We start from the raw sequence: 25681 nt of genomic DNA, 5'->3' as shown, positions 1-25681 counted from the left end.
TGTTTCGTCTGGATAAATCTCTACAACGACTTGCTCTCGGCTGCGGCGGATCGAGCTCTCTGGTTGGAATTCCGGCGACTATAACCGGTGTGATTTGGTTCAATTTGTCTAAGATCGTCTCTACGGTTCTTCTTTCCGGACATCCTGTTTCCGGTGTGTTCCGGTGGATCGACGGGAAGTTGCTCCGGCGATGATCTCCTCGCGGTGAAGGCGACGGTTAATTGGTGCGACGTATGGCTCCTCTTTCGTTGAGGCTTAGACACGTGGTCTTTTTTTCACGCAAAATGAAACGCGTGGTTTGGTTGGTGTTGCCTCCGGGCTTAGTTTGTTGTTTGGGCCTCTGGGCTTTGGCTTGTTTTTTTTTGTTTCCCATTTTTGGGTCATTTGTATTTGTTGGGTTTTGTTTGATAAAATTCATATGGCAAAAAAAAAAAAAAACACATGAATAGCTTTGGACATATTGTGTCAGCTGTTACGTCATCAATGAGCTTTCCGATTTCAAAAGCAGACCATCATTTTAGACTTTTTTCTTACATCTGTAACTCTGTAGTCGGCACTTATAATTAGGTCCAAAACATTTATTTATCAGTGACCTCGTTAGTGAAAATATATAATTAAGGACCATGGAGCGACCGAAATATTTATAGACTACATGACAAGTACAATTCCAGGTCTCATCAATGACAATGTACGGCTAAATAGAAAAAATGGATGATAAAGGGAGGAAATAAGTCATTCCTTAATCATAAATATACACCTTTTTGTTTCCTTGATTAACGCAAAGTATCAATCGAGTAAATAATTAAAAGCAAAAGACAATGATTATTGCTAATTACCAACCCATTAATCTGACAAATCGATAAGCATGCGTAAATCAAATCATCAACATATACGGTCCACGAGAGTTCAAGAGTGGGACCGCATGATGTTGTCATGTTCAAAGTTGCTAATATCCATTTCCTAAATCAAATCTAACAAAGTTCGTTTTTTTTTCAACCTAATATCCATTTCCTAAAAAGTTAAACACTCTAACTACTATAAATTAGAGAAACCCTTGGGAAAAATGTATTTTCTCTTCACGTAATCATGTATTTAACGAGTTCAGTCACAGGTATTTCACTTTCAAATAAGAAAAAATAAATAATCAAAAGTTTAGTTAAATAGTTTTACAGTTTAACAGTACTAGAAATTTCAACAAAAACAAGCTATCACACGATTTAAATAGGCAATCTAAAAATTTTATCGACATAGTCAAATGTTTTGTCCATGCACCGTATTTTTTTTTTGAAAATTCCATGCAGTACCGTATTGATTAATAAGTTAATTAAAAAACTGGACTCCTTTTCCACGTACGTATCTATACAATCTACCCATGAGGCTATGCTTTAAAACCTCATCATTTAAAACCCCAACGAGAACACCCTCACCGCCCTTACTGAAACAATCTTATTTAATGATCCAATCTTTATCCTTTCTTGTCTGCAGAGAAATTACTAAGGATGGGTAACTGTCTTGGCGGCAAATTGATTTAGAAATTATATTTGCTCTTGATATAAACATGTATTTACTATAACGAGTTGTAGTATATGCAGGTGTTTCACACAAGAATGTAATCATCAAAATTTCTAGTTAAATTGTTGTATGATTTAACAGTATTGAATTTTTCAATAAAAACAAGCTCTCAAACAATTTAAATAAGATAATCCTGAAATTCTAAAAGGTTTTGTCCACGTTTTGTACTACTGAATTTTTAATTTTTTGGACTTCTTTTCCGCGTACGTATATCTCTACAATCTACCCATTACCACATGGTTGCCAACCCCATATTCATTTAAAACCCCAACGAGAACATCCTCACCGCCCTCAAGTGAAACAATCTTATTTAAAGATCCAGTCTCCATCCACTATTGTCAGATAAATTATTAAGGATGGGTAACAGTCTAGGCGGCAAGAAAACGGCCAAGATAATGAAAATAGACGGCGAGTCTTTTAAACTAAAAACTCCGGTGACGGCGGAAGAAGTTCTACAAGACTTTCCCGGCTACGTTTTGCTAGACTCTGAATCTGTAAAGCACTACGGTGCCCGAGCCAAACCACTTGAGGTAACTTTTATTACATTTCTTTTTCATATTACTAAAGTAGAAAATAATAAAAGAACTAATGCATTTGGTTTTGTTGAGTGCAGGCGAAGCAGAGGTTAGAGGCGAAGCGGTTGTATTTCGTGGTGGAGCCGGTGAAGGAGTGTCCACCACCAAGGAGGGTAAGATCGGGAATTCACATGAATGCCAAGGAGAGGCTTGAGCACCTCATGCTTACTCGGAGATCCTCTTCTGATCTCTCCATACTCAAACCTTCAGGAGGATGGACGACGAAGACGGAGGAGGAAGATGAAGGAGGAGCAGTGAGGGTGAAGCTGAGGATTCCCAAGGCGGAGTTGGAAAAACTCGTTAAGGAAGGAGCCACGGAGGCGGAGGCCACCCATAAGATCGCCTCGCTCTTTATGGCCAAACACAGCCACGAGGAAGCGAGTAAGAATACGCTCCGACTTGGCCATGATGAGCCAGCCGCCACTATTGCCACCGACACAAGAGGAGTCAAATCTCGTCTGGTGAGTAGTTTTGTTCTCGATTTGTTTTTTTTTCTGTGTGCATATTAAAATAGGCATAAATAAGAACATCAATAATTACTTTTAGCAAAAAAAACATTAATAATTATTTGCATAAACACATTTGAATTAAAATTCATACTAAAGTTTAAAATATCGTAAGATAGTATTATTTATAAATTAAAAAAACCTTTTAGAATTTCAGATGCATAGCATGGGCCATAAAATTTACAACTATAGAAAGAATAATTTAAAGAATGGCATACAGTTTTGAATAAGATAGTATTATTTATTGAAAATAGTAGCTTTTCATCGGAAAAATGGGAGCAGATAGAAATACCTTTGGTGTGGTCAAATTTTGCATGCTACTTTAACACACTTGCGCATTTTTAAAACATGATTCTTACGTCAAAAAAAAAAAGAAATAAAAAGGAACAAGGTTTGATATTCCTGAGATAACAATGTTGAAATTTTTTATTTACAGAAACGAGTGAGTTTCATGGCGGAAAGAGCAGGAAGCGAGATCACTGTCGCTTGAAGTTGAACCAATCTATATTCTAAACATAACCGCTTCCCATCGTTTCTGCATTTCTTTGTACATAAAAAGCAGAGAGTTTTGAGAGAGAGCTAATGAATTTATCACTCTGTAGCTAAACCTTATATTATATTTTAGAAAATAAAATAACGTTTTATCTTTATTATTTCCTGGAAACTCTGTTTCTCTTAACTTCTAGGCTCGTTTTGTCCTTCTTCCGGCCTCAAGTGCCAACTCTGTATCGATCTTCAGAGATATGTCCAACGCATTAACCGAATGCGTCAGGGCTCCACTGCATTAACACTTTCTCTCAGTTTTCATCCCAGGAAAAAGCCAAAACTTGTATTAGAAAACAGCTTTGAGAGTGTTCTTGTAAAACAAGTACTCAATGTTTAGAGAAGACTTTCTTATTCATAATTAACGTGCCTTACAATGTATTTATACAAACTTGATGAGAAGGAATAATGGAAATATACTAAACCGACTTCGAATATATCCTAAAGAGATATGTTAATATCGTATATTCCCATATATTTGTATCCTTCCTAATACTCCCCTTCAAGTTGGAGTGTGGAGTTTCTTCATGCCCAACTTGGACAATAACACTTCAAACTGTGGTTTCCCAAGTGCCTTCGTCAAGATATCAGCGAGCTGATCCTTAGTACGTACGTGTTTAGTGGCGATCAAACCAGCCAGAACCGCATCGCGAATGCTATGACAATCTCGTTCGATATGTTTTGTTCTTTCATGGAACACCGGGTTAGCTGCAATATATATAGCTGCTTGACTATCACAGAAGAAAGAAACTGGTGTAGAGACAGGAATACCAAGATCCTTAACCAAAGGAACAATCCACTTCATCTCTCGAGTAGCCTTCGCCATTGCCCTGTATTCTGCTTCAGCCGAAGAATGAGCAACTGTATCTTGTTTCTTGGTCTTCCATGTGACAGGTGAATCACCAAGCAGAACGACAAACGAACTTAAGGACCGACGACTAACAGGACAAGAACTCCAATCAGCGTCACAGTAAACAGAAAGAGCAAGATCTTCATCAGAGCTCATGAGTATTCCTTGGCTGGAAGAACCTTTAAGATAGCGAACCACTCGCAATGCTGCATCCAAGTGACCTTCACGAGGCGACTTCATAAATTGAGATAGCAGGTGAATAGAATAACATAAATCAGGGCGAGTCATAGACAGATAGACTAGTCGACCAACAAGTCTACGGTAAAACTTTGGATCAGGGAGTAGAGGCGTCTGATCGGAAGCAATCTTGTGGTTTTGTTCAACCGGTGTGCACGCTGGACGAGCTTCAAGAAGACCTGCATCAGCGACAATGTCCATGATGTATTTACGCTGTGACAAGAACATACCTTCTTCAGACCGAGATACTTCTATGCCAAGAAAATATTTCAACTTCCCTAGATCTTTCATGCGAAACTGCTGTCCCAAATATTCCTTAAACTTGGTGAGTTTGGCAAGACTGTTACTAGCGATGACTAAATCATCTACATAGACCAACACTCGTACCTCAACAGTGCCTTTAGAGTAGATAAACAACGAATAGTCGGAGTAGGATTGAATAAAACCGAACTGAATGAGGGCCTTAGACAGCTTGGAGAACCAACACCGGGGAGCTTGCCGAAGACCATAAATAGACTTTCGGAGACGACAAACTTTTGTTGGATCAGAATGAGTAAAGCCTGGAGGTAACCGCATATAAACTTCTTCCTCAAGATCACCATGAAGAAAAGCGTTATGAACATCCATTTGGTGAACTTCCCACTTCTTAGCTGCGGCAATGCGAAGAAGCATACGTACAGTGCCCATTTTGACGACTGGGGCAAAGGTCTCATCAAAGTCTTCACCCTGAACTTGTTTGTTGCCATTGGCCACTAGACGAGACTTGTGTCGCCTAATAGTTCCATCCGTGTTGTACTTGATCTTATAAACCCATTGAGAACCTACAGCAGTCTTGCCTGGCGGAAGCGAAGTAATGTCCCATGTACCTTGCTCCTCATGAGCAGTAACTTCTTCTTTCATTGAGTCACGCCAAACCTTCTCTTTAATAGCTTGATGATAACGTTTAGGTTCAACTCCTGAAGTAACAGCTGCTAAGAAAGCTTGATGCACAGGTGAAAAGGCAGCATCAGAGATATATGTAGCGAAAGGACATATTGTCATACCTGGATCGTTCGCTGAGGACGAAGACAAAGCACAGTGTGAAACGAGATGGGTGTCTTGGATACATGAAGCATTGTAGTTAACATAGTCCTTCAGTTTTACAGAAGGAAGTCGAACTCGTTGTCCTCTGCCTAGCACAACTGGATCAGTACTTAAGGCGTCTTGTTCTGGCGCAGATTCTTGAACAGGGCCGGTGTCGACATCTGCAGTTACTTGAATCTGCTCAGTAGAAACCATAGATGGTGCAGGCAAAGGTTGTACTACCTCAGCTGTGGTAGTATCAGTTACTGTATTACTCCCCCTGTCGAGTGAGGTAGGAACAGACTCGAACAGCCAGTCGGTGTCAGACTGTTCAATGGCAGTGTTCGGAGATACTATAGGAACAGATAAAGATGGTGACGAGTCTCTGGAAGCGGAAGCCATAGGGAAAACGTCCTCATAGAATACAACATCTCGAGAAATAAAGAATTCTTCCTTCTCAAGATCGAAAACTTTCCAACCCTTTTGAGCGAAAGGGTAACCGACGAAAATACATTTACGACTTCGGGGACCAAATTTGTCTTTGTTGCGAGCTCTTAAGTGTGTGTAACAAAGACTACCAAATACTCTGAGATGGTCATAACTCGGCTTTTCACCATGTAGAACCTCGTATGGCGAGGCATTGCGCAGAATCGGCGTAGGAGTTCGATTGATAAGGTGGGTTGCTGTCATGATAGCTTCACCCCAAAACCTCACTGGCAGACTTCCTTGAAATAATATAGCACGAGCTACATTAAGAATATGACGATGTTTTCTTTCGACACGTCCATTTTGTTGAGGCGTGTCTACACAAGACGTTTGATGAATGATTCCATTCTCTCGAAAGAATCTTGCCAAGCACATGAACTCTGTTCCATTATCGGACCGTACGGTCTTAACCGTTTTACCGAACTGATTTGAAGTCATGCGACAAAAATTAGTCAAGATCGCACGAACTTCAGACTTCTCAAGCATGAGATATGTCCATACGGCTCGCGAATGATCATCAACCACTGTTAAAAAGTACACTGCACCAGGAGTAGCACGAGTTCTGTATGGACCCCAAACATCGCAGTGAATCAAAGCAAAACACTCATTTGATTTATTAATACTATCAAAAAACACTTCTCTTGTCTGCTTAGCCCTAAAACACGTGTCACAAGGACTTAGGGTAGCTAGTTTATTAGACGAAAACATAGGTAAACTTGATAAAACAGAAGAAGAGGGGTGTCCCAGCCTCTGGTGCCAACGAAGATGATCAGCGGATTTAGCAACAGGAGCAGAAACACGATGAACCCTAGCAGCCATGACATCCGTGAAGTAGTACACCCCATCTCGTTCCTTACCGGCTCCAATCAAGGTCCTCGTGAAACGATCCTGTAATAGACAAATTGTATCAGTCAGTAACGCAAAGCAATTCGTCTGTTTTAACAGCTTCGAAACTGATATCAATGAGCAGTTTAAATTTGGCACAAATAAGACATGATCTAAAGTGATCCGATCAGTCAAGGGAAACATTCCCGTGTGCGTTGCATATGCCTTATTGCCATCTGCAAACCCGACAGGGCATGAAGCAATACTCTTTGTGTTTATAAGAAACGACATATCCCCTGTCATATGGTGAGAGGCTCCGGTGTCGAGTATCAAATCTCCAAGTTTACTCTTACCGGATAGCTTATCAGAGGACGCGGAGGACTTTTCATTGATCATCTGAGTCAACGTTCTCCATTGTTCCTGTGTTAGCTCAGGAAAGTTAGACGAGTTGGATGTGGTAGCATGGGCTCTTGCTCCACTGTTTCTGGTACGATCAGAGCCACCTCGACCACGACCACCTCTGGAAGCTCCTCTGTTACCTCCTCCGCCTCTGTTTGTTGTGCGTTCTTCCCACCAGTCGGGAAAGCCAACCAATTGCCAACAGTTCGCCTTTTCGTGACCACTACGACCGCAGTGTGAACACTGAGCCACGCGATTGCGTGAACTTTGCTGATCAGAATTTGTCGAACCTTCTTCTTTCTTTACTGCAAACCCGACAGCATTCTGTTGCACTTCTCTTTCTTTGACTGAGTTTAGACGTTGTTCTTCTCTTATCAACTTGGCATAAATCTCGCCAATGTCTAGTGCAGAATCAGACGAGATTATTCCCTGACACATACTTCCAAAACGCGCTTGATCCAATCCCATAACAAATTGGTGGACCTTTTCTTCTTCTCTATCTCTTTCGAACTCTGCAACTGCAGAACATGAACACGAGGGGAGGGGCTTGTACATATCCAGCTCTTCCCAAATCTTGGACAAACGACCATAGTAATCGATTACAGACGCACCCTCTTGTCGGCAAACTGCAAGTTGCTCTTTCAAGTGATGCACACGAACTTTATTGCCAACCGAGAATCGTTTTTTTAAATTCTCCCATAGCTTGTGCGAGTCCTGAACAAAGGTGACAGTCGAGCGGACGCGTGGTTCGATAGACGTCCGAATCCACCCTACTATCATAGAGTTAACGGAGAGCCAGAGTTCCAGATTTGAATCAGTTGCCAACGGCTTCGGTATGGTACCCTCGATGAACCCAAGCTTCCGTTTTGCTCGCAGTGCATTGGTCATCTCACTAGACCACTCATTATAATTCTCTCCTGTCAACGTCACTGACGTGATCATAGCTCCCGGATTGTCGGATGCAAAGAGAGAGTAAGGCGTGACCACCTTGTTTCCAACGTCACCGACATTGTCCGACGTTCCACTCTTGATAGCGGACGATTCATCCCCATCAACCATACTTACTGAATCTCACAGAGAACCAGCAACACAACTTAGGCCTTCGAACTTCGAAGATCTTAACAGAGCTAAAAAAAAAAAATCTAGGTCTCAGAGATTTTCTGCTCTGATACCATGTAAAACAAGTACTCAATGTTTAGAGAAGACTTTCTTATTCATAATTAACGTGCCTTACAATGTATTTATACAAACTTGATGAGAAGGAATAATGGAAATATACTAAACCGACTTCGAATATATCCTAAAGAGATATGTTAATATCGTATATTCCCATATATTTGTATCCTTCCTAATAGTTCTTAAGAACTAATCTGCTAATGAATCTGTCCGTACTTGTGTACTGTCTCAATCGTAACGTTCCCCGAGGCCTAAACAACGATACTAGAGCTTTAAATCACATCATCTTTCTTTCTTTCTATCTAACACACACATACCTCTGTCTCGGCTCTCCCATTGATTAGCTCAACCGCATCATTAAGCATCGTGACATCAACGTCTCCATTCTCTAACGGTATACAACCATATTGTCCAGCATTATTCTCGTTAACCGAGTCTTGGATCCACTAACATACTCTAACACTTCCTTCACTTCCTCAAGTGTCCGCGTCTCCACCTTCAAGTTAGATTTATATAGATAGTTAGTTTCACCACCTTTAACTGGTAGCCGCTAATTATCTGAAAGCTTTTGAGTCTTACCTTCACATCCATTTCTAGATTCTTTTGCTTTAGATGCGCGTCCACAGATTTAATGGCATTGACTATACCTCCTGCTGCTGGAGATATGGTTATCTTTTATCATCAACATGTCAAATAATCCCGTCCTATGATTCTTTCCACCACCAATCAGCACCTTTGCTAAGTTAGAAAACTTACAGTGTCTCAGAAAGATAACAATCTCAGAACCTTAAAGAATAGATGCGAGGAAGAAGTGTAGAACGTAATCTCAAACCAGTAGCAGTTTTTTTTGTCTCCAGTATACGTGCAGGGTAGCAGCATCTGCCATTAACTGCACAAAACAATTTCATCAGCTAAACTCTCCACAGAACTCACAAAGAACAAATACACTATACAATCAATTACTACTAACACTGACAAAACTTCACTGATAACCAAAGTACGAGATGAATTACCGTAAACTATTTAGTAAACCAACAAATCCTTCTCGAGATATGACATTTTGATCATTACTAGGGTAACATGCATGTAACCATACCAATTAGTTGAGAAACTAAAGAATAAAATCTTGGTAAGTGTCGCAATGCCGCTCATCCTCTGCACAAAGTTGAGCACAACTCTTTCAGCAACAACAATCTTATGTGTATTCCTTGATACTTTCCCAGACTTTAACCTTTATGAACGTAATCTCCATCCTTGCGCATCCATTCAACCTAGGGATTATTCTTGACGGACTTGCCTATTCAATAATCAAAGTCTGCATGTGTAGCGTTGGAGCAGAAGGTGATGATATTATGTGGGAGACTATATATCTAATAGCCAATGATCGTTCTTTGAGCGTCAATCTCGGAATGCTCAAACAATGATCGATGGGCCAACTTTGGGCCAGATCGATGTGGATCGGGTTGGACTGCGTAGATCAGGCTCTGATACCATGTTAAGCTAGATGAGCTTTCAATCTAAAACCAATTGATAATAAAAATAATGACCCATCTATCTTATATATTGCTTGGGATCCTTTCAACCAGAGGCCTGATGCTTTCCCATGTCCTATCCAGCTGAAGAAAAACCCTTTAGTCAGTCCCATACACAATCCAAGCAAAAGAATCCTCAGCAAAAGATAAGTCAGGGTTGGGAATGGTAGTTAAGTGTATATGTAACCGAAGAGCCTCATCTGAGCGAGGATTTGGAACTAACCAGACCTCCAGAAAGAAGAAGACAACCCTATGTTAATCAATCAACATTATACATAGAACAACTAGCAAGTCCGTAGTCAAAAGATTAGATTTAGCAACTTCACTGCGTCGCTTAATTTGAAAATTTCACAATAATATCGAACATCAAAACTTTCAAATCAAACTACTGCCTCTCTCACTATCCGTTTATCTTTATATATTGCTTCCATCAAAACTTTCTACTTTCTACTTTCATTCTCAAAATTTCCTTCTAACTTTCACATATCTATTAGCTAAATCAACATTTCTTTCTACCAGTAACCCAACCTTTAAGTCATAGTTTTAATTCCACGTTACTCTATATATAACTCACAAGACGAGGTTTTGCATCGCCTCATGAAGACCATGTGGAAGTTTATTATAGTGATGTATTTTATATCGGTCGGACCAAGAGGAACATCGACGGCTAGGCTGACAATATGGAGGATGAATGAAGAAGATATAGCACGAGGGTTTGCTTTTCATAACAAGCTCCAAAGAGGTCTAGTTCCACCTCCACAATGCCACCATAGACTAAGCTCTCTTTCTCATTCAAAGGTTTATTCTTCCGAAAGTTATGTTGCTTGCCCTTGATCATGCATTGACCATCACCAACCATATTTTTGCTCTTTTTATCTTTCATATTTAGTTCTATCCGTAGAAATTTGATCCGACTTAAACAAAAATGGAAGAGTGTACTTAAAATATCTCATCCGTTTCTAAAAGATTCATATTTTACAATTTTCATATTTATTAAAAAAATATATCAAATTTTAGTTACCAATACATTATTTTTTGTAATCAACTATTTCTCACAAGTTTTCACCAATATAATTTTAATAAATATAATTATGTTTTTTGAAGTTTACAATTTACATTTAATTTATGCATTGAAAATATGAAAAATGTATCTTTTTAAAACAAATTTTTTTCTAATACATGGATCTTTTAGGAACGGATGGAGTATATAATTAGTAACTTGATCATTGACTAGCTAATTAATAGAGATGCAATATAAAGGGCAAATCTCCAAAATAGCACCTTTCTAAGTTTATATCACAAAAATAGCACTCAAAAACTAAAATGACCAAAATAACATTTTATCTTTTGAAAAATTTAAATTTTTTTATTTTTCAAAATTTGAAATCTTATCCCCAAAACCCCACTTTTCAATTCTAAACCCTAAACCCTAAACCCCACTTCTCAACTCTAAACTCTAAAACCTAAACTCTAAACTCTAAACCCTAAACCCTAAATTCTAAACCCTAAACCCCACTTTTTGAGTGCTATTTTTGTGACTTTTGACATTGAGTGCTAATTTGGGAACAAAAACTTGATTTAGTGCTATTTTGGTCTTTTTCTCCAATATAAACTGTAATCTGCGTTTCATCCTCAGAAGATTAAAAATATATTTTGTTATCTAACACCATTAACATCACTAAATCCTAAGTCTATGGATATTAATGGGAGGGAGAACAAAGCCCACTCAATAATTGATATCTAGCCCAAATGAACAAGGTCATACACAAAAACAGAACATAAACTAAAAAGTCAGAGCTAAGTCTGAAAAGGGTTTAGGCTGTAGAGAACCAGAACCGAAGAAGGAACTGTCGAGTTTCAGATCGAGACAAAGCAAGTAAGAGTAGATAGGGGACTTTGTTCAGTTTAATTTGGATGATCTCGTCCGCAAATACATGCACTTCTCCACCATTTTCCAAAGCTCCGTCAAGCTACTCCACTCTCTCCCCCGACCACGACCACGACCAAGACCCAGAAGCCCCACCAGTCGCTTCTTCCGAAAACCAAAACTCGTGAAAACACGAACCCCAGAGCCCAGAGTCTACACAAGAGACACCGTATCCAACATCTACAACATCCTCAAGTACTCCACCTGGGACTCCGCTCGATCCCACCTCCCTAATCTCCCAATCAAATGGGACTCTCACATAATCAACCGCGTCTTGAAATCCCACCCTCCCATGCAGAAAGCCTGGCTCTTTTTCAACTGGGCCTCCGAGATCAAAGGCTTCAAGCACGACCACTTCACTTACACCACCATGCTCGACATCTTCGGCGAAGCGGGTCGGATCCAGTCCATGTACTCTGTTTACCGCCTCATGAAGGAGAAGGGTGTGGCGATCGATACGGTGACGTATACTTCGATGATTCACTGGGTTTCGAGCTCGGGGGATGTGGACGAAGCCGTGAGGCTGTGGAAGGAGATGAGGGGTAGTGGGTGCGAGCCTACCGTCGTGACGTACACGGCTTACATGAAGATGCTTTTCGATGGTGGGAGGGTGGAGGAGGCGACGGAGGTGTATAGAGAGATGTTGCGGTCGAGGGTTTCTCCTAATTGTCACACTTATACGGTGTTGATGGAGTTTCTTGTAGGCACCGGTGAGTTTTAATCTATGCACACCAAGTGTTTGTTAATATTCCTAAGTGGAAGTTGAACTTTTCTACTTAGTGTAGATGAATGTTGTTTTAGTATATAGTTTACTGTTATCTATTTAGTTTATTCGAATGTTGTCTTAGTATGTGAGTTTCTTGTAGGCACTGGTGAGTTTTAATGAAAAGAACATTTTTTTTTAATTAGTGTTAGTATATATATTGTTTACAGTTATCTATTTAATTTATATGAATGTTGTGTTAGTATGTGAATCTGTTTTCTGAATGTTTTGTAGCCATGAAGATGATGTTTTAGTTTTTTTTTTAAATTTGATTTGCAGGAAAATGTGGTGAAGCCTTAGACATTTTCTTTAAAATGCAAGAGATCGGTGTGCAGCCAGATAAAGCAGCTTGTAATATTCTGATTGGGAAAGCTTGTAAGCTCGGTGAAACGTCTTTCATGGCTCGGATTCTTGTATACATGAAAGAAAACGGGATTGTTCTTCGTTACCCTGTATTTCTCGAGGCTTTAGAGACTCTGAAAGCTGCAGGTCAAAGTGACCATCTGTTGAGACGAGTCAATTCGCATATTACTGCTGAATCTTTTTGGGAAGTTGATGACATGGAAAGTTCAGATGATAGTAGAATTATCAGCTCTGTTCTCTTGATGAAGCAGAGTCTTGTTGCAGTTGATCATCTACTTAACCAGATGAAAGATAGAAACGTAAAGTTGGATTCGTTTGTTGTTTCAGCAATCGTTGAAACAAACTGTGACCGTTGTAGAACCGAGGGGGCTTCGTTGGCCCTTGATTACAGCTCGGAAATGGGGATTCATCTCGAGAAGTCAGCGTATCTTGCGTTGGTTGGTTACTTTCTGAGAGCAAACGAGCTTGGTAAAGTTATCGATGCAGTAAAGGAGATGGTGAAAGCCCATCACTACCTTGGTGTGTACCAAGGAGCAACTTTGATCCACAGGCTTGGGTTTGGCAGAAGACCTCGCTTAGCTGCAGAGGTTTTCGACTTGCTTCCTGATGATCAAAAGGGCGTAGCTGCTTACACTGCGCTGATGGATGTTTATATCTCAGCAGGCAGTCCAGAGAAAGCAATGAAGATATTGGAAGAGATGAGAGAACGTGAGATCATGCCTTCGCTGGGGACATACAATGTTCTCTTGTCTGGTCTTGAGAAAACCAGTGACTTCCAGAGAGAAGCAGCGTCGTTGAGGAAGGAGAAGAAGAGTCTTGTTGCTAATGGCCGTTACCGGGAAAGTGTTGATGTTGAAGAGAAAGTCTGTGATCTTCTGTTTGGTAGATATCTGTAATCTAATTGCATGTGAAGTCAACAGACATGTTTTAACAAAGCCCTTTAGCCACAAGTGTAGGTTCTCCTCAGGTTCGTGCAGTTTCTCAAAGCATAACCACATGTGTGCTCTCTATGCTAATGACCCGAGTTAGTTTAGTTGAGGTTGAGTTATTAGGGATCGTTTGATCAGTAGACGACTATTATGAATCCCAGAAGTTCATGTGTTGTAAGCTTCCAACTATTGAGATTCACTAAATTTAATTTAAACCATTAAAGGTTTGTTGAAATTTTGACCTCTCTGTGTAGTTTCTTAACTTTCTTCGAATTTCTCTATATTGCGGAAGCAAATATGATTTCTGCATATATGAATGTGAAACCATAAACTTGTGCAGAGAATCTTTCATATTTCTTCATGACTCACGTTATTAGAATAATAAACTCAGGTTAATGAAAATCAATCACAAGCCTAATTGGAAAAGGATCCGAGAGATCTTTGAAAAAGGAAAAAGAAAAGGGAACATATCATATCACAAACGGGATTATAATTAAATAAGTAAAATCCTTAAGCGGCAATGATTAGGTTCCGTAAAAGGTGTTATAAAAAGAGAGTTATGGTTTTGTTTTTTCTTACTCACATACTCATCATCAAAGTTCTCTGATAATTCTATTAATAATGGCGACAACCACAAGAGTGTTCTGCTTCGGGCTCGTGATGGTTCTAATGGGATGTTGTTGCTCGGCAAAAATCTACAAAGTGGGAGACTCGAAGGGATGGACGACAGCGAAGCACGGTAGCTATTATGAATGGGCTAGGCGTAAGGAATTCCAAGTGGGGGATTCTCTGATGTTCGAATACGATGGCAACGTCAACGACGTCACTCAAGTTTCCACTCGTTTGGAATACCAATTCTGCAACTCCCTTTCTCCTAAAGCTGTCTACAGCACAGGCCACGATGTCGTGACTCTCACGGAACAAGGTTATCACTTCTTCATCACCTCAAATCGTTCTCAATGCGTAGCCGGACAGAAACTCGTCGTTTTTGTCGTCCATGACCATCCTATGATTCCTCCACCACCGAGAAAGATCCTTCCATTCGGAAAAGATTACAAGGTCGGTGACTCCAACGAATGGAGGGTTCCTGAAGAGAGTGACTTCTATTCCAAGTGGAGTGAGGAGAAACAGTTTCATGTGGGAGACAATCTTCTTTTCTACTACAACGACCAAGTCTATGACCTCCTAGAAATCAACAGTGATCTTGAGTTCAAATCTTGCGACACTACTTCTCCTGTTGCCGTGCACAATGCGGGACAAGATCTCATAAGGCTAACGAAACCAGGAATCCGCTATTTTATTACCTCAAAGATTGGTCATTGTGAGGCTGGGCTTAAGCTTCGAGTTGTGGTGCGACCACTATCCAAAAATGTTCCAAAGAAGACGCAGTTGTCACCTTTCGACCGTCTCATCAAGTGGCTACACGATTCCTTCACACCCCACCCCCATCACTAAGATTTCGTTTCTCTTTTTGTTTTGTTTTGTTTGAGCTTAGCTTCGTAGTATTTTCTTTTCTCACTCGTTTTTGTTCTTTATTTTATTTTCCAAATTGTGTGGGTTTCTACTTATTCCTATCGTTGTGGAGAGACTTGATTCAATAAAAATATGTTTCCTTAACCCTAGCTGTATACACATAATAATAGACTCAATCGTTTCACCTCCATAATAATAGATTCTTTCGGATTTTTCAAATTTGGTAACGTTTAGGTGGGTTTAGAGCTACAACTCTTTACAACTCCAGAAGGGCATTTCGGTCTATCCAACATGAGAAAGTGTATGCCTCAGGCACCATGTGTCCTTTAGTGAAATTGAAAAGTGAGAAAATGTCCTTAGCATCATTTTTTCTTTTATTTTAGTTACATTTTCGGTTAAAATCTTGTAGTACTTTTTTGGGCCTAGCGTTACAATGTGAAATTCGCATTTAGCACATGAACCAGTCATTTTCCCCATACCCTCTGTCAGAGTTTATCTAATTAGACTTGTTTTCTTGTGATAAAAACATTCCTAAAAGGCTAAAACCAATCATATTATTAAAAATTATGAAATATATGTCAACGTAAAAATACAAAACTAAGAACCATAAGACATAAATAGAGGTAAAGAGAAAAACAAATAAAATAGAGACTTTTACCAAAAAAAAAAAAGAATAGAGACAGAAATTTCGAAAATATATATAGTAATACTATAAAGAGAGAAGTGTTTTCTTTATTTGAGGACCGAGTACACAAGTAAAATAACGAATTGAGATAAGCTTCTGATATGGTTTATCGGTCATGGTTGTAAGTTCGATGTAGATCAAGGAACCTTCACAATCTATTTAGGCAAGCGTATAAGATAGTTAAAACTTGAAAAGTATAAACGGCCTGCCCTTTTTGCGCAACCACCACACACGATTTCACCGTTTTATAAATATTAACTGCAGCCTGCAGGCCATTAGTTCCACATATCGATTTAAAATATTGACGAGCCGAAGATAATCAAGGCCTCAAGTGCCGTAGTTACTTCGTGTTTTTTTTTTGTGATCTAAATCCAAGCACTTATGCAACTATGTAGATATATTCAAATTGGGCCATAAAATGTATAAGTGGGCTTCTGTAATTTTTATAAAAAACCAATCGGTCGAACAAGGATATAAATTCAGACAAATGAAAAGCATTAGTTATCTTTTACTAGTTTATCAGTTTCGAATTGTAAGATGTTTCTTTAAAAAAAATTAATGTTCAAATATATAAGATGTTTTCATATTTATAGATAAATTTTAGTTTTATTAAAAACTGTATAACCAATTATATTTTATCCGACCTCTTTTTGTAGTTGATTGAGTATCTTTTAATTTATAGTTTAACGATACAAAAGTAATTTTATTCACATGTGTGTTTTTGTCTAAAATATCGTATATCTAAGAGCAGAGGAATTATTCTTCTCTAAACAACATTTTCAAGATTCTAAATTTAATTAGTGTAGGATAAAACAAAAAGTACAGTTCCATATAATAATTTAAAATATTTCCTAAATTTAAAATTTAGCATTTTTATTGTTCATACCATAGTGTTTACTGATAAATGTTTAGGTGAATGTTACAGATATTCAAAATGGACAAGACTGTAAGGCTCAGGCTACTATCAGTTAAAGGGAAATTGGGCACAGGTATCTCGACGAAAGCTTGACTACATGGTTCGAGTTCAGACAAGATCCATGAAGACGGATTAGAACAGATACCAGTTTTTTGTATTTTTTGATTCTTTGAGCACAAAGAAAACCAGAAGCACTAGATGTATATAAGTTTTGATTGAATAAATTTTACATTCATTCGAAAAAAAAAAAGATATTCAAAATGTTTTTTTTTGCAAAAATGTAAATGTACAAGAAACTTGAAATCTCTTTTTGCTAGAGACCAGTTTTCCTAAGGGCATCTTTAAAAGTCCAAAATTGAAATGTTATATATTTTTTAAAACTACATATATCTATATATATCTTCAAACAAAAGTAAGTGGATTGGATTTTTGATCAAATAAGTAAAATATCTACAAAGATTCGCCGTGCGCGCATAGAATCCCTAATTACTATATTTACAAGGAAATCATGTTATCATCAGTTTCGTTGACTTCTAAACCATATCCAAAAATAACTAAATACATAAATCAATGCTCACTCTCTTGCGGCGGAAGCGTTTTCTGGGAAGGAATCGCCAGCGAGGGGCTGGCTGCAGTAGTGATTCGCTCGCAGCGAGGACACATGCTGAGGCTCGAGGCGGAGGTCACCGTGGGTGGTCCCACGTTCATGGCCCTAAGCTCTTCTACTTCTCTATGGAGCCTATGGTTTTGCTCAGTTAGCGAACCAAACCACCTTTTAAAATACTCACATTCTATCTCAGTTTGCTTCAGTTTGCTCCTAAACCAAAATAAATTCAAAACAGCGCAGTACGAGTTAATTATTTTATCGATGTAAAAGAAAATAGACACAAAGGTGCTTTATAGTCTATACAAGTTGTTAACTTATGATCAAATGCGTGTAGGCTATGCTTGCAAATAAATATATTAAAAGCATATAAAATTATGTAAAACGCATGAACGGCCAAATGAATTATGAGTCAAAAGGGCATTGATGAGAAAGTCAGTACACGAGGCAAAGAACGAAAACACATTGATTGATTTACTTGGAAACTATTTTGATAAATATAATTAAACATTGGAGTATTAAAAATAAAAGGTTAGAAAGTAATCCTACTATACTCCTTCCGTTCAGATACATATTCTTGAGAAAAAAATTGTTTCTAAAAGATTCATTTTTTACATTTTTAATGTATGTTTTATTAACTAATCGTAAATTTCAAAAATTTTAATTGCACTAATTGATTTTTTATTGACTTAAAATTATGGAAAGAAGATAAACACAAAAAACTATGCAAATTTAATGTGTTTTATTAAAATATGTGAAAAAACTACTCCCTCCGTTTTTTTATATATGACGTTTTAGAGGAATTTATTTATTCCAAATTATTTGACGTTTTCAATTTTCTATGTAAAATTTATTACTAATTAATGCTAGATAACCAATGATATTATAGTTTCTATTTTATTATTGGTTAAATTATTGTTAGATAAACAATTAATAATGTTTTTGTTTAAAAATTAAATGTTTTTTAATCTATGTGCACAATCCTAAAGTGTCATATATAAAAATAGAGGGAGTAGAATATAGATCTTTTAGGAACAGAGAAAGTAATTAATAACGGTACTGTGTCATGATAATAGTTACATTTTGGGAAACAGTCATAATACTATAATAGTAATACGACCAATGTTGAAATTCTTATTATCTATTGCACCATGCTTTTCCATCTGTACACAATTATTGAGGGTTCTGAATAAAATATTTTATTTTATGGAGTAGTTATATGATAATATGAGTAACAAGTTTTCCTTTCCAACAATTACCAGCAATTCATAGATTAATTAATTATATATGTTTTAAACATGAACAAATCAGATCATGCAGAAAAAAGGAAGGAAAAAGAAACGATAGAATTGTACTACGCTACTAGAAAAGTATTAACACTACTGATGACTGTATGAGACGTTGCGACATTGACACGTGAATACAGGTATACGTACTTATGTATTACACACACGTAAACATTGACGTACACGAGCCGAAGTGTTTCTGAAACACAACTTACTCCAAACATTAAAAAAAACGTGTTAATGTATATCATAATCGAGGGCTTCAAAATGCTGTTGTCACTTGTGAAAATAACCATGCAACAACACATATATACGTGATGTGACATAAATAACTACTTCAGCATTAATATATTATCTTTATTAATATGTGTATTTAATTGAGTGGCTGTTAATTTCTTTCTGTAAAATTTTGACTTGATATAAGTTTAGGTCAACTAAATTTTTCTTTATATAGATGTAGCAAGTGGTGATTCATTTACGGTATATAACTCTTTGAGAATTTAAGAAGAGCCTATAAGGAAAAAGAATCACAAAATAAATATTTGATAGCTGAATGAGATATAATGAATGAAAAAGACAGCATTACCTTTATATTATTTAAGGGTACGACTTATATGTTAACGGGGTGAGTCGAATCTGATTCAGATTTCATTTTTTGCTTTATTTTATATTCTGTCAACGTCTAAAGCTTATGTTAACTCTCAAATTAATCATCAACCACCCGCTTATTGTTTAACCTTGTTTTTTTTTTAACTTTATTATTGTTTAACCTTAATATAGTCAAATATTATTTTAATAATGTAAAAAAGGTGAAAAACAAATGAAAAAGAAACGGTACCTCGCTCTACGGTTTTGGAACCAAACTTCAATTTGTCTTGGCCGTAGCATCAAATGCTTTGCAAGTGCTTCCTTCTGTTTCTACGTGTTACGAAAAATAGAGGAATATATATATTTTTAATATAACTAATATATATTCAAGAAACTGAAAAACTCTATATTATTTGAAGAGAATGCCGGAATGGTAATTACGGGATTAAGAGTATGATTCTGTCTGAAACTATCTTCAAGAAGACGAGACTGTTCTCTGGTTAGACGGAGTTTCTTGCGGGGAGGAGCAGAGCCACCGTGGCTGAGTTCTTCATCGTCTTCAGACGAAGACGGCAATTGATTCATGTCTAGCTTTAGCTGCTCTCTTCCTCCGCCACTTCCTTCATCTGACATTTACCGTATGTATAACATTTTAAATGAAACGACAAACAAACGGAATATCGTGGTCAAAGAGAGAATTATTTTATTTGAACAAGATCAAAGAGATAATTGACGATGAAAAGATATATGATATTAATATCAATTTCGTTTTATAGAAACATGGCGATGAATAGTTATTCTTATTCATATGTGAGATCTCGTTTATATTATCTTTGTAAAATGAAAAGATAAAATCTAATCATCACGAAAATAGAATCCAAACACAAACCTCCATGTGTACATATTTGCATATATAGTTTAGTAATGATCATTTTATATACATAGTATGTTATTGTATATATGGCTCACCGGAGGGTGGAGACGAAGAGAAGCCTGGTACGGAGATAGTAAGATCCAGGTGTGAAGAGTTTTCCGGTAAAATCGCCATTAATTGAGTAGAAAGAAGAAGAGAAGGTAAAGTTAGAGAGGCAGGCTAGTAATGAAGAGACAAACTTGAACCGTGGCGATGCCTTTATATTTATATTAACACACATACTTGTAATTTTTTATAGATAAGTGTATATGTATATACATACACACTCACGCATGCGAATCCATATGACAGTAGGTACCATATGCATATGCGTACGTTAGTATGTATATCATTGTCATAAGTACGTAAATAGTAGTAAAGGATAACAAGTGTATACTGTGAGGAGAAAAATATTAAGTTGCCTAATGTATAGGTGTCCATCAAATAAATTTACATAGTTAAACTACGGGATTTTAAGCCGTTTTAACTATAACTAGAAAATAAAGTTATACTCCAATCAACTTAGATATTTTTAATTAATATTTTTGTATCAACTTAAATATTTATTTCACTAAATAGTCATTGTTTAATCAATTCAAGAGCGCGACGCATTTGACTGATGTCCGCGCGCGAGTCAAAGGAATATGAGAAGAATCCGTCTCATAAGTGACATGTATTGAACAGTAAATCATAGCAGAGTAAATGCTGACCCCGTGTGGGTAACTAACCAACAAATTTTCTGTTTGTTTATGTCATTAATTATTTAATATTTCATCAATTTTCAAAAAAATAATTATTTATTTTTGACTAACATATATAATTTTTTTAAAAAATTAAAAAATTTAGTTATTGATATTTATAAATTGTGTATTTTAAAATATAGATATTTAATTTGAGTAAATATCATCAATTGATAGTAACTTAAAATTTATAGTAAAAAAATAATTATATTCATTATGTTCATTATATTTCTATATGCATGAATTCTAAGAATTTATCGTGAAAAATATTTAGATAAAAAAACAAATCATGAAAATATTTATTTTTATAACTTAATTGTTATTTTATTTTTAAAAGTCTAACTTTGATCGATTTTTTTTCCACAGGAGCCTGAGCTGGTCCATATATTTAGCCTGTGAAAATGACTGAGACCCTGAACTCTTCTTACTCTATACGCTTCTCCACATTCCATTATCGTTCATAGTTTTTTTTTAACATAAAAAAAGAATGTGGACGCTGACGTCTGTTATTACTTAGTTAATTGGAGTCTCAAAATATATGGGTTAAAGTTATTGAGATAGAAAGGCATATTAATACTACTACTCCCTCCGTTTCAAAATAGATGATGTTTTATGAAGTTTTTTATGTTTTAAAATAGATGATGTTTTCATATTTTAATATACTTTTTTAACTTTATCAAAAACTGTGTAACCAATCATATTTTGTATTCTGCTTTGTGATTGGTTGAACAATTTTTAATTTATATTTTAATGATATTTTTTAGATAAATAAACATAATTATGCTCCATCCTAAAACTTCATATATTTTAAAATAGGGGAAGTATTATATAATTAATTTGAGTTTGTTGATTTTGTTTGTACTATTATCGACAAGGTATTTAAAATAAGATAAGAAAATAGTGAAAATGTCATTTAAATCATCAATTTTAAAATTTGGTTGAGAAAAAAAAATGAATTTTCTCGTGGACTATTTAAAGTATCAACTTATGTTGACTAAGCCAATTTTAAGATGCTATTATTTTGCTTAATAGATCGATTAAACGAAGTTAATTTCCGTCTATAATATCTATTAAACTAAAATGACGTAGTTTGTAAATTAGAAAAAAAAATCATTTTTTTCCCCAAACCTAAATTCCTCATCCTCTGAAAATTCAGAAATAATGCACACAGAGGGAGAGTTCTCAAACGACGATGTTTATTCAGGTCAACTCAAAAGAAGGGAAAATCTCATGAAAAAGAAAGATTTTGCGGTTATCTGGAACTAAATATAACATTATCGCACAACTTTGAAAAAAAAATGTGTTTCTGAATTTTTAGAGAATTAGAAATTTAGGTTTGGGAAAGAAATGATCTAGGTTTCTTTCTAATTTACAAACGACGTCGTTTTAGTTTAACATAGATTATAAACGGAAATTAACCCTGTTTAATCAAACTGTTAACCAAAACAATGACGTCTTAAAATTGAGTTAGTTAAAGTAAATTGAAATTTTAAATAACTAGTCAAGATAAGTTAAGGTATTAAATGGTCCACTGATATCAAATTAATTCATGTTCTTTTCAACCAAATTTGAAAATTGGTAATTTAAATGATATTTTTCCCTAAGAAAATACACTGTTTCAAGATTCAATACCAGTAGTAGTTTATATAACTCTACGTGGTCAATCCTTCAATGTCCACGGGCTAACCATGAAACACGTAACGCTTCACTACTTTTACTGTTAATTCGTTAAGATGTTGCTAGCTTTTTTTTTTTCGTTCTTAATGGCTCCTGGGACTAAAATAATGATTAGTTAGAAACACCTTTTGTACGTATGTTCTTTCAACAATTCACATTCATTTTACTATATTTATATATGAATTATGATTTTGCAAACTATTAAAATTATCTTTACGTGTATATGTAAAACATGTAAAATGATGTGAACATATAAGTTCGACATGATAAATTTGTTAAATTTAATAGCCCTACGTGCTAATTCAAGATAACTAAAAAGGAGTGTATACATATAGGATAACAAGCTGGTCCAGTCTGAACTTTTTGTGGTGCATTCTAGGTCACTTGCATGAGTCATATAATAAGCCACTGAGATTGATCATACTCATTTCGTCAACTGACAGCTTAATTATTTGGTTGTGTGCACGATTATATTAGTATATATCCAGATTTCGTGATTACGATAATCTTATAGTAGCGTTTGTGTTGGGTCCTATTTCGTCCGGAACAATTTACTTATTCATGTTTCAACTTTTTTAAATACTAGGTTAAGATCTGCGCCTTGCGCGAGATGAACATTATATATATAAATTATTTCATATATTATATGCTTATAACATATTATAAAATAATAAATATATATTGAATAATTAAAAAGTCATTATCTATTACTTATATAATTAAATTGGTGCAAACATATAAATAAATTTTATAAATCGAAAAAATATTTTTTCTATTTGATATGATATATAATTAAATTTAAATAATAGTAACATATATATGGTATATTTTAATATTAATATTTATTAGATGATGCTTTTTGCTCATATTTTTTTTTTATCATTTGTATCTGTTATAGTAAAAAGTCTAAATTAGTTATAGTAAAAAGTCTAAATTAGTGATAACAAAATTTTTACTATGGGATTAATGGTTTAAGTAATTTATAATATTTTAAAAATTAAGTTGTCAATATTTTTTCAAATTTTGTATCAAAAACATGTTCAAAATAAATTTCAAAATTAAGATATTTATGTATTTTTATATGGCATATAGTTTAATTTTAAATGATACATATATTTATATATCTTTTATTTTTGATACTTATTAAATGAGACTTTCAATTTATATTATTTTTTAATTATTTGTATCATGTCATAACAAAGGTTTTAAATCATAGATCACAAAATTTGAATGTGAAACTTTTAACAGTTTTAGTAATTTATACTCGTTTTTAAAAATTCAAAATATAATATATATATATATATAATTTTTTTAATTTTTATTATATAGTTATTATGATTGTTTAATTTATTTTAATAGCTTAAAATTAAACACATATAATTATATTTTTATCAAATATTTATTATTCAAAATCATTAATTGTCATATATACTTTAGCCACATTAGGCCATTCTGTAATCTTATTTAAGGAAATAATGAAGCACATTAATAATGTATTTATTGTGATTTAATAAAAAACTTATTATATATTTAGATGGACCAACCTATTTGTCTAAGGATTCTAAGAATCATTCTAGTGATGACACATGGCTACAAAAAAATGTTGCAATGCTTCTCAAATAACATATAAGGGATAAAAACATCATTATCTGTTAGAAACTCACATAAATCTCTTTAAAATAAATTTTTATATTTTCAATATACAGATTGTTTAGTAAAAACCAAATGTATTAATTTTATCTATTTATTGTGTGACAAAAATGGAGAAATAGTTTTTCAAAAATTTGTTGAAGTCTCTCGTATAGAGACATTTTTTTTTACTTTTTCTATTTAAAAAAAACAATTGAGAGATGTAGTGACTAGTGAGACTACCTTTGAAATTACTCTTAAGAGTTTACAAAAAAAAAACGGAAGTAATAATTGAATTGAGCATCTTTCTTGTATTCGTTGAGAAACATCATGAATAAAATGTTTTGTTAGCTCGCGCCACACATGAAAAAAAAAAAATAACTTAAGACCAATTAATCTTTTTGTCATCAAGAGCAATTAATTACTCTCTCTGTTCCTTAATATTATATATTTTAGAAAAAAAATTTGTTTTAAAAAGATCCATTTTTTACATTTTCAAAACATGTTTTATTAACTAATTGCAAATTTCAAAAAACTTAATTGCACTTACTGAATTTTTATTGGCTTAAAATTATGGAACAAAGATAAACACAAAAAATTATACAAATTTAATATATTTTATTAAAATGTGTGAAAAAATTAGAATATGTAACATTAAAAAACAGAGAGAGTATAACATAATAACTTATACATTTAAAGGAAATGGTAATATCTTCCAGACGGATTATAAAGAGTTGATTGTAATAATGTCAAAATTCGGAAGTTGACTGCAATGACGTCAAAATCCAAAAAACTAACTCTTATATACTTCCTCCGTTTTATATTAAGTGTCGTTTTAAAGGATTTTTTTCGTTACAAAATAAGTGTTGTCTTCGATTTTCAATGCAAAATTTATTAATTTTATACAAAATTTATTTTTCTATTGGTTGAAATATGGTTAGGTGTATAAATAATAATATTCTTTTATAGGAAATGTACAAAATTAATTGTTTTTTTAATTCGTGTGCCGAAACCTAAAACGAGTATTGAACGTTTTTAACAAAAAAAAAAAACTCATACTGAACGAGTTTATATCATGAAATTGTTCTAATCGATTTTCTTTGTCTTATATTTCATGCTCTTCTAATTTCAAGGTTGATTGTTTGGCCCGTTATGTGCGTTTATCTGGTTTTTGTTTATTCTTTCGTAAACAGTGTTGCCCTAGCTTGGTAATATACTGCAAGTTAAATGTTGACAAAACTGATTTATGTATATTCATTTAAAAAACCGAAGAAGAAAATGTGAACAGCATGTACCAAACAAATTGAAAACAGAAACAACAAAAATAAATTGATATCGATTAAATATTCGTTGTTTTTAGGTGTATATATATAAAAAAAAGGTTGATGTTATCTTTGTTGCCGCTTGATGATTTGCGTTCCTTAC

General features: G+C 35.0%; 5 protein-coding genes across 6 annotated transcripts; 4 read left to right on the top strand and 1 right to left on the bottom strand.

Annotated features, from left to right (window-relative positions):
* The first annotated feature begins 254 nt into the window (after window positions 1–254).
* LOC103827592 (uncharacterized protein At1g66480) lies at window positions 255–3306 on the top strand. Its single transcript, XM_009103105.3, has 3 exons — window positions 255–2102; window positions 2186–2608; window positions 3090–3306. The coding sequence occupies exons 1-3, from the start codon at window positions 1929–1931 to the stop codon at window positions 3141–3143; spliced, it is 651 nt and encodes a 216-aa protein (XP_009101353.1). The 5' UTR covers window positions 255–1928; the 3' UTR covers window positions 3144–3306.
* Window positions 3307–10297: 6991 nt separating this feature from the next.
* Window positions 10298–11206, top strand: LOC108872353. The gene has a single exon (XM_033273138.1). It carries the CDS (start codon window positions 10361–10363, stop codon window positions 10595–10597), a length of 237 nt encoding a protein of 78 aa, XP_033129029.1. The 5' UTR covers window positions 10298–10360; the 3' UTR covers window positions 10598–11206.
* A 280-nt stretch (window positions 11207–11486) lies between these two features.
* On the top strand, window positions 11487–13980 carry LOC103827591 (pentatricopeptide repeat-containing protein At2g01390). 2 transcript variants are annotated; one of them, XM_009103104.3, is made up of 2 exons: window positions 11487–12400; window positions 12733–13980. In XM_009103104.3, the coding sequence occupies exons 1-2, from the start codon at window positions 11698–11700 to the stop codon at window positions 13710–13712; spliced, it is 1683 nt and encodes a 560-aa protein (XP_009101352.1). In that variant the 5' UTR covers window positions 11487–11697; the 3' UTR covers window positions 13713–13980. The 2 variants fall into 2 exon arrangements, with proteins under 2 accessions (XP_009101352.1, XP_018514992.1); XM_018659476.2 differs by lacking the exon at window positions 11487–12400 and adding an exon at window positions 12550–12562.
* Window positions 13981–14223: 243 nt separating this feature from the next.
* On the top strand, window positions 14224–15889 carry LOC103827590. Its single transcript, XM_033273137.1, has one exon. The coding sequence runs from the start codon at window positions 14367–14369 to the stop codon at window positions 15198–15200; it is 834 nt and encodes a 277-aa protein (XP_033129028.1). The 5' UTR covers window positions 14224–14366; the 3' UTR covers window positions 15201–15889.
* Window positions 15890–17218: 1329 nt separating this feature from the next.
* On the bottom strand, window positions 17219–23383 carry LOC103827858 (homeobox-leucine zipper protein ATHB-17). The gene is made up of 4 exons (XM_018659548.2): window positions 20267–23383; window positions 19739–19923; window positions 19548–19627; window positions 17219–17636 (listed from the first exon to the last, which is right to left on the bottom strand). Exons 1-4 carry the CDS (start codon window positions 20343–20345, stop codon window positions 17387–17389), a joined length of 594 nt encoding a protein of 197 aa, XP_018515064.1. The 5' UTR covers window positions 20346–23383; the 3' UTR covers window positions 17219–17386.
* Between the last annotated feature and the right edge of the window lie 2298 nt (window positions 23384–25681).

Source organism: Brassica rapa, chromosome A06 (assembly GCF_000309985.2).
Source record: "Brassica rapa cultivar Chiifu-401-42 chromosome A06, CAAS_Brap_v3.01, whole genome shotgun sequence".
In the NCBI taxonomy this organism is placed as follows: Eukaryota; Viridiplantae; Streptophyta; class Magnoliopsida; order Brassicales; family Brassicaceae; genus Brassica; species Brassica rapa.
This window is presented reverse-complemented; position numbering and strand designations above follow the sequence as displayed.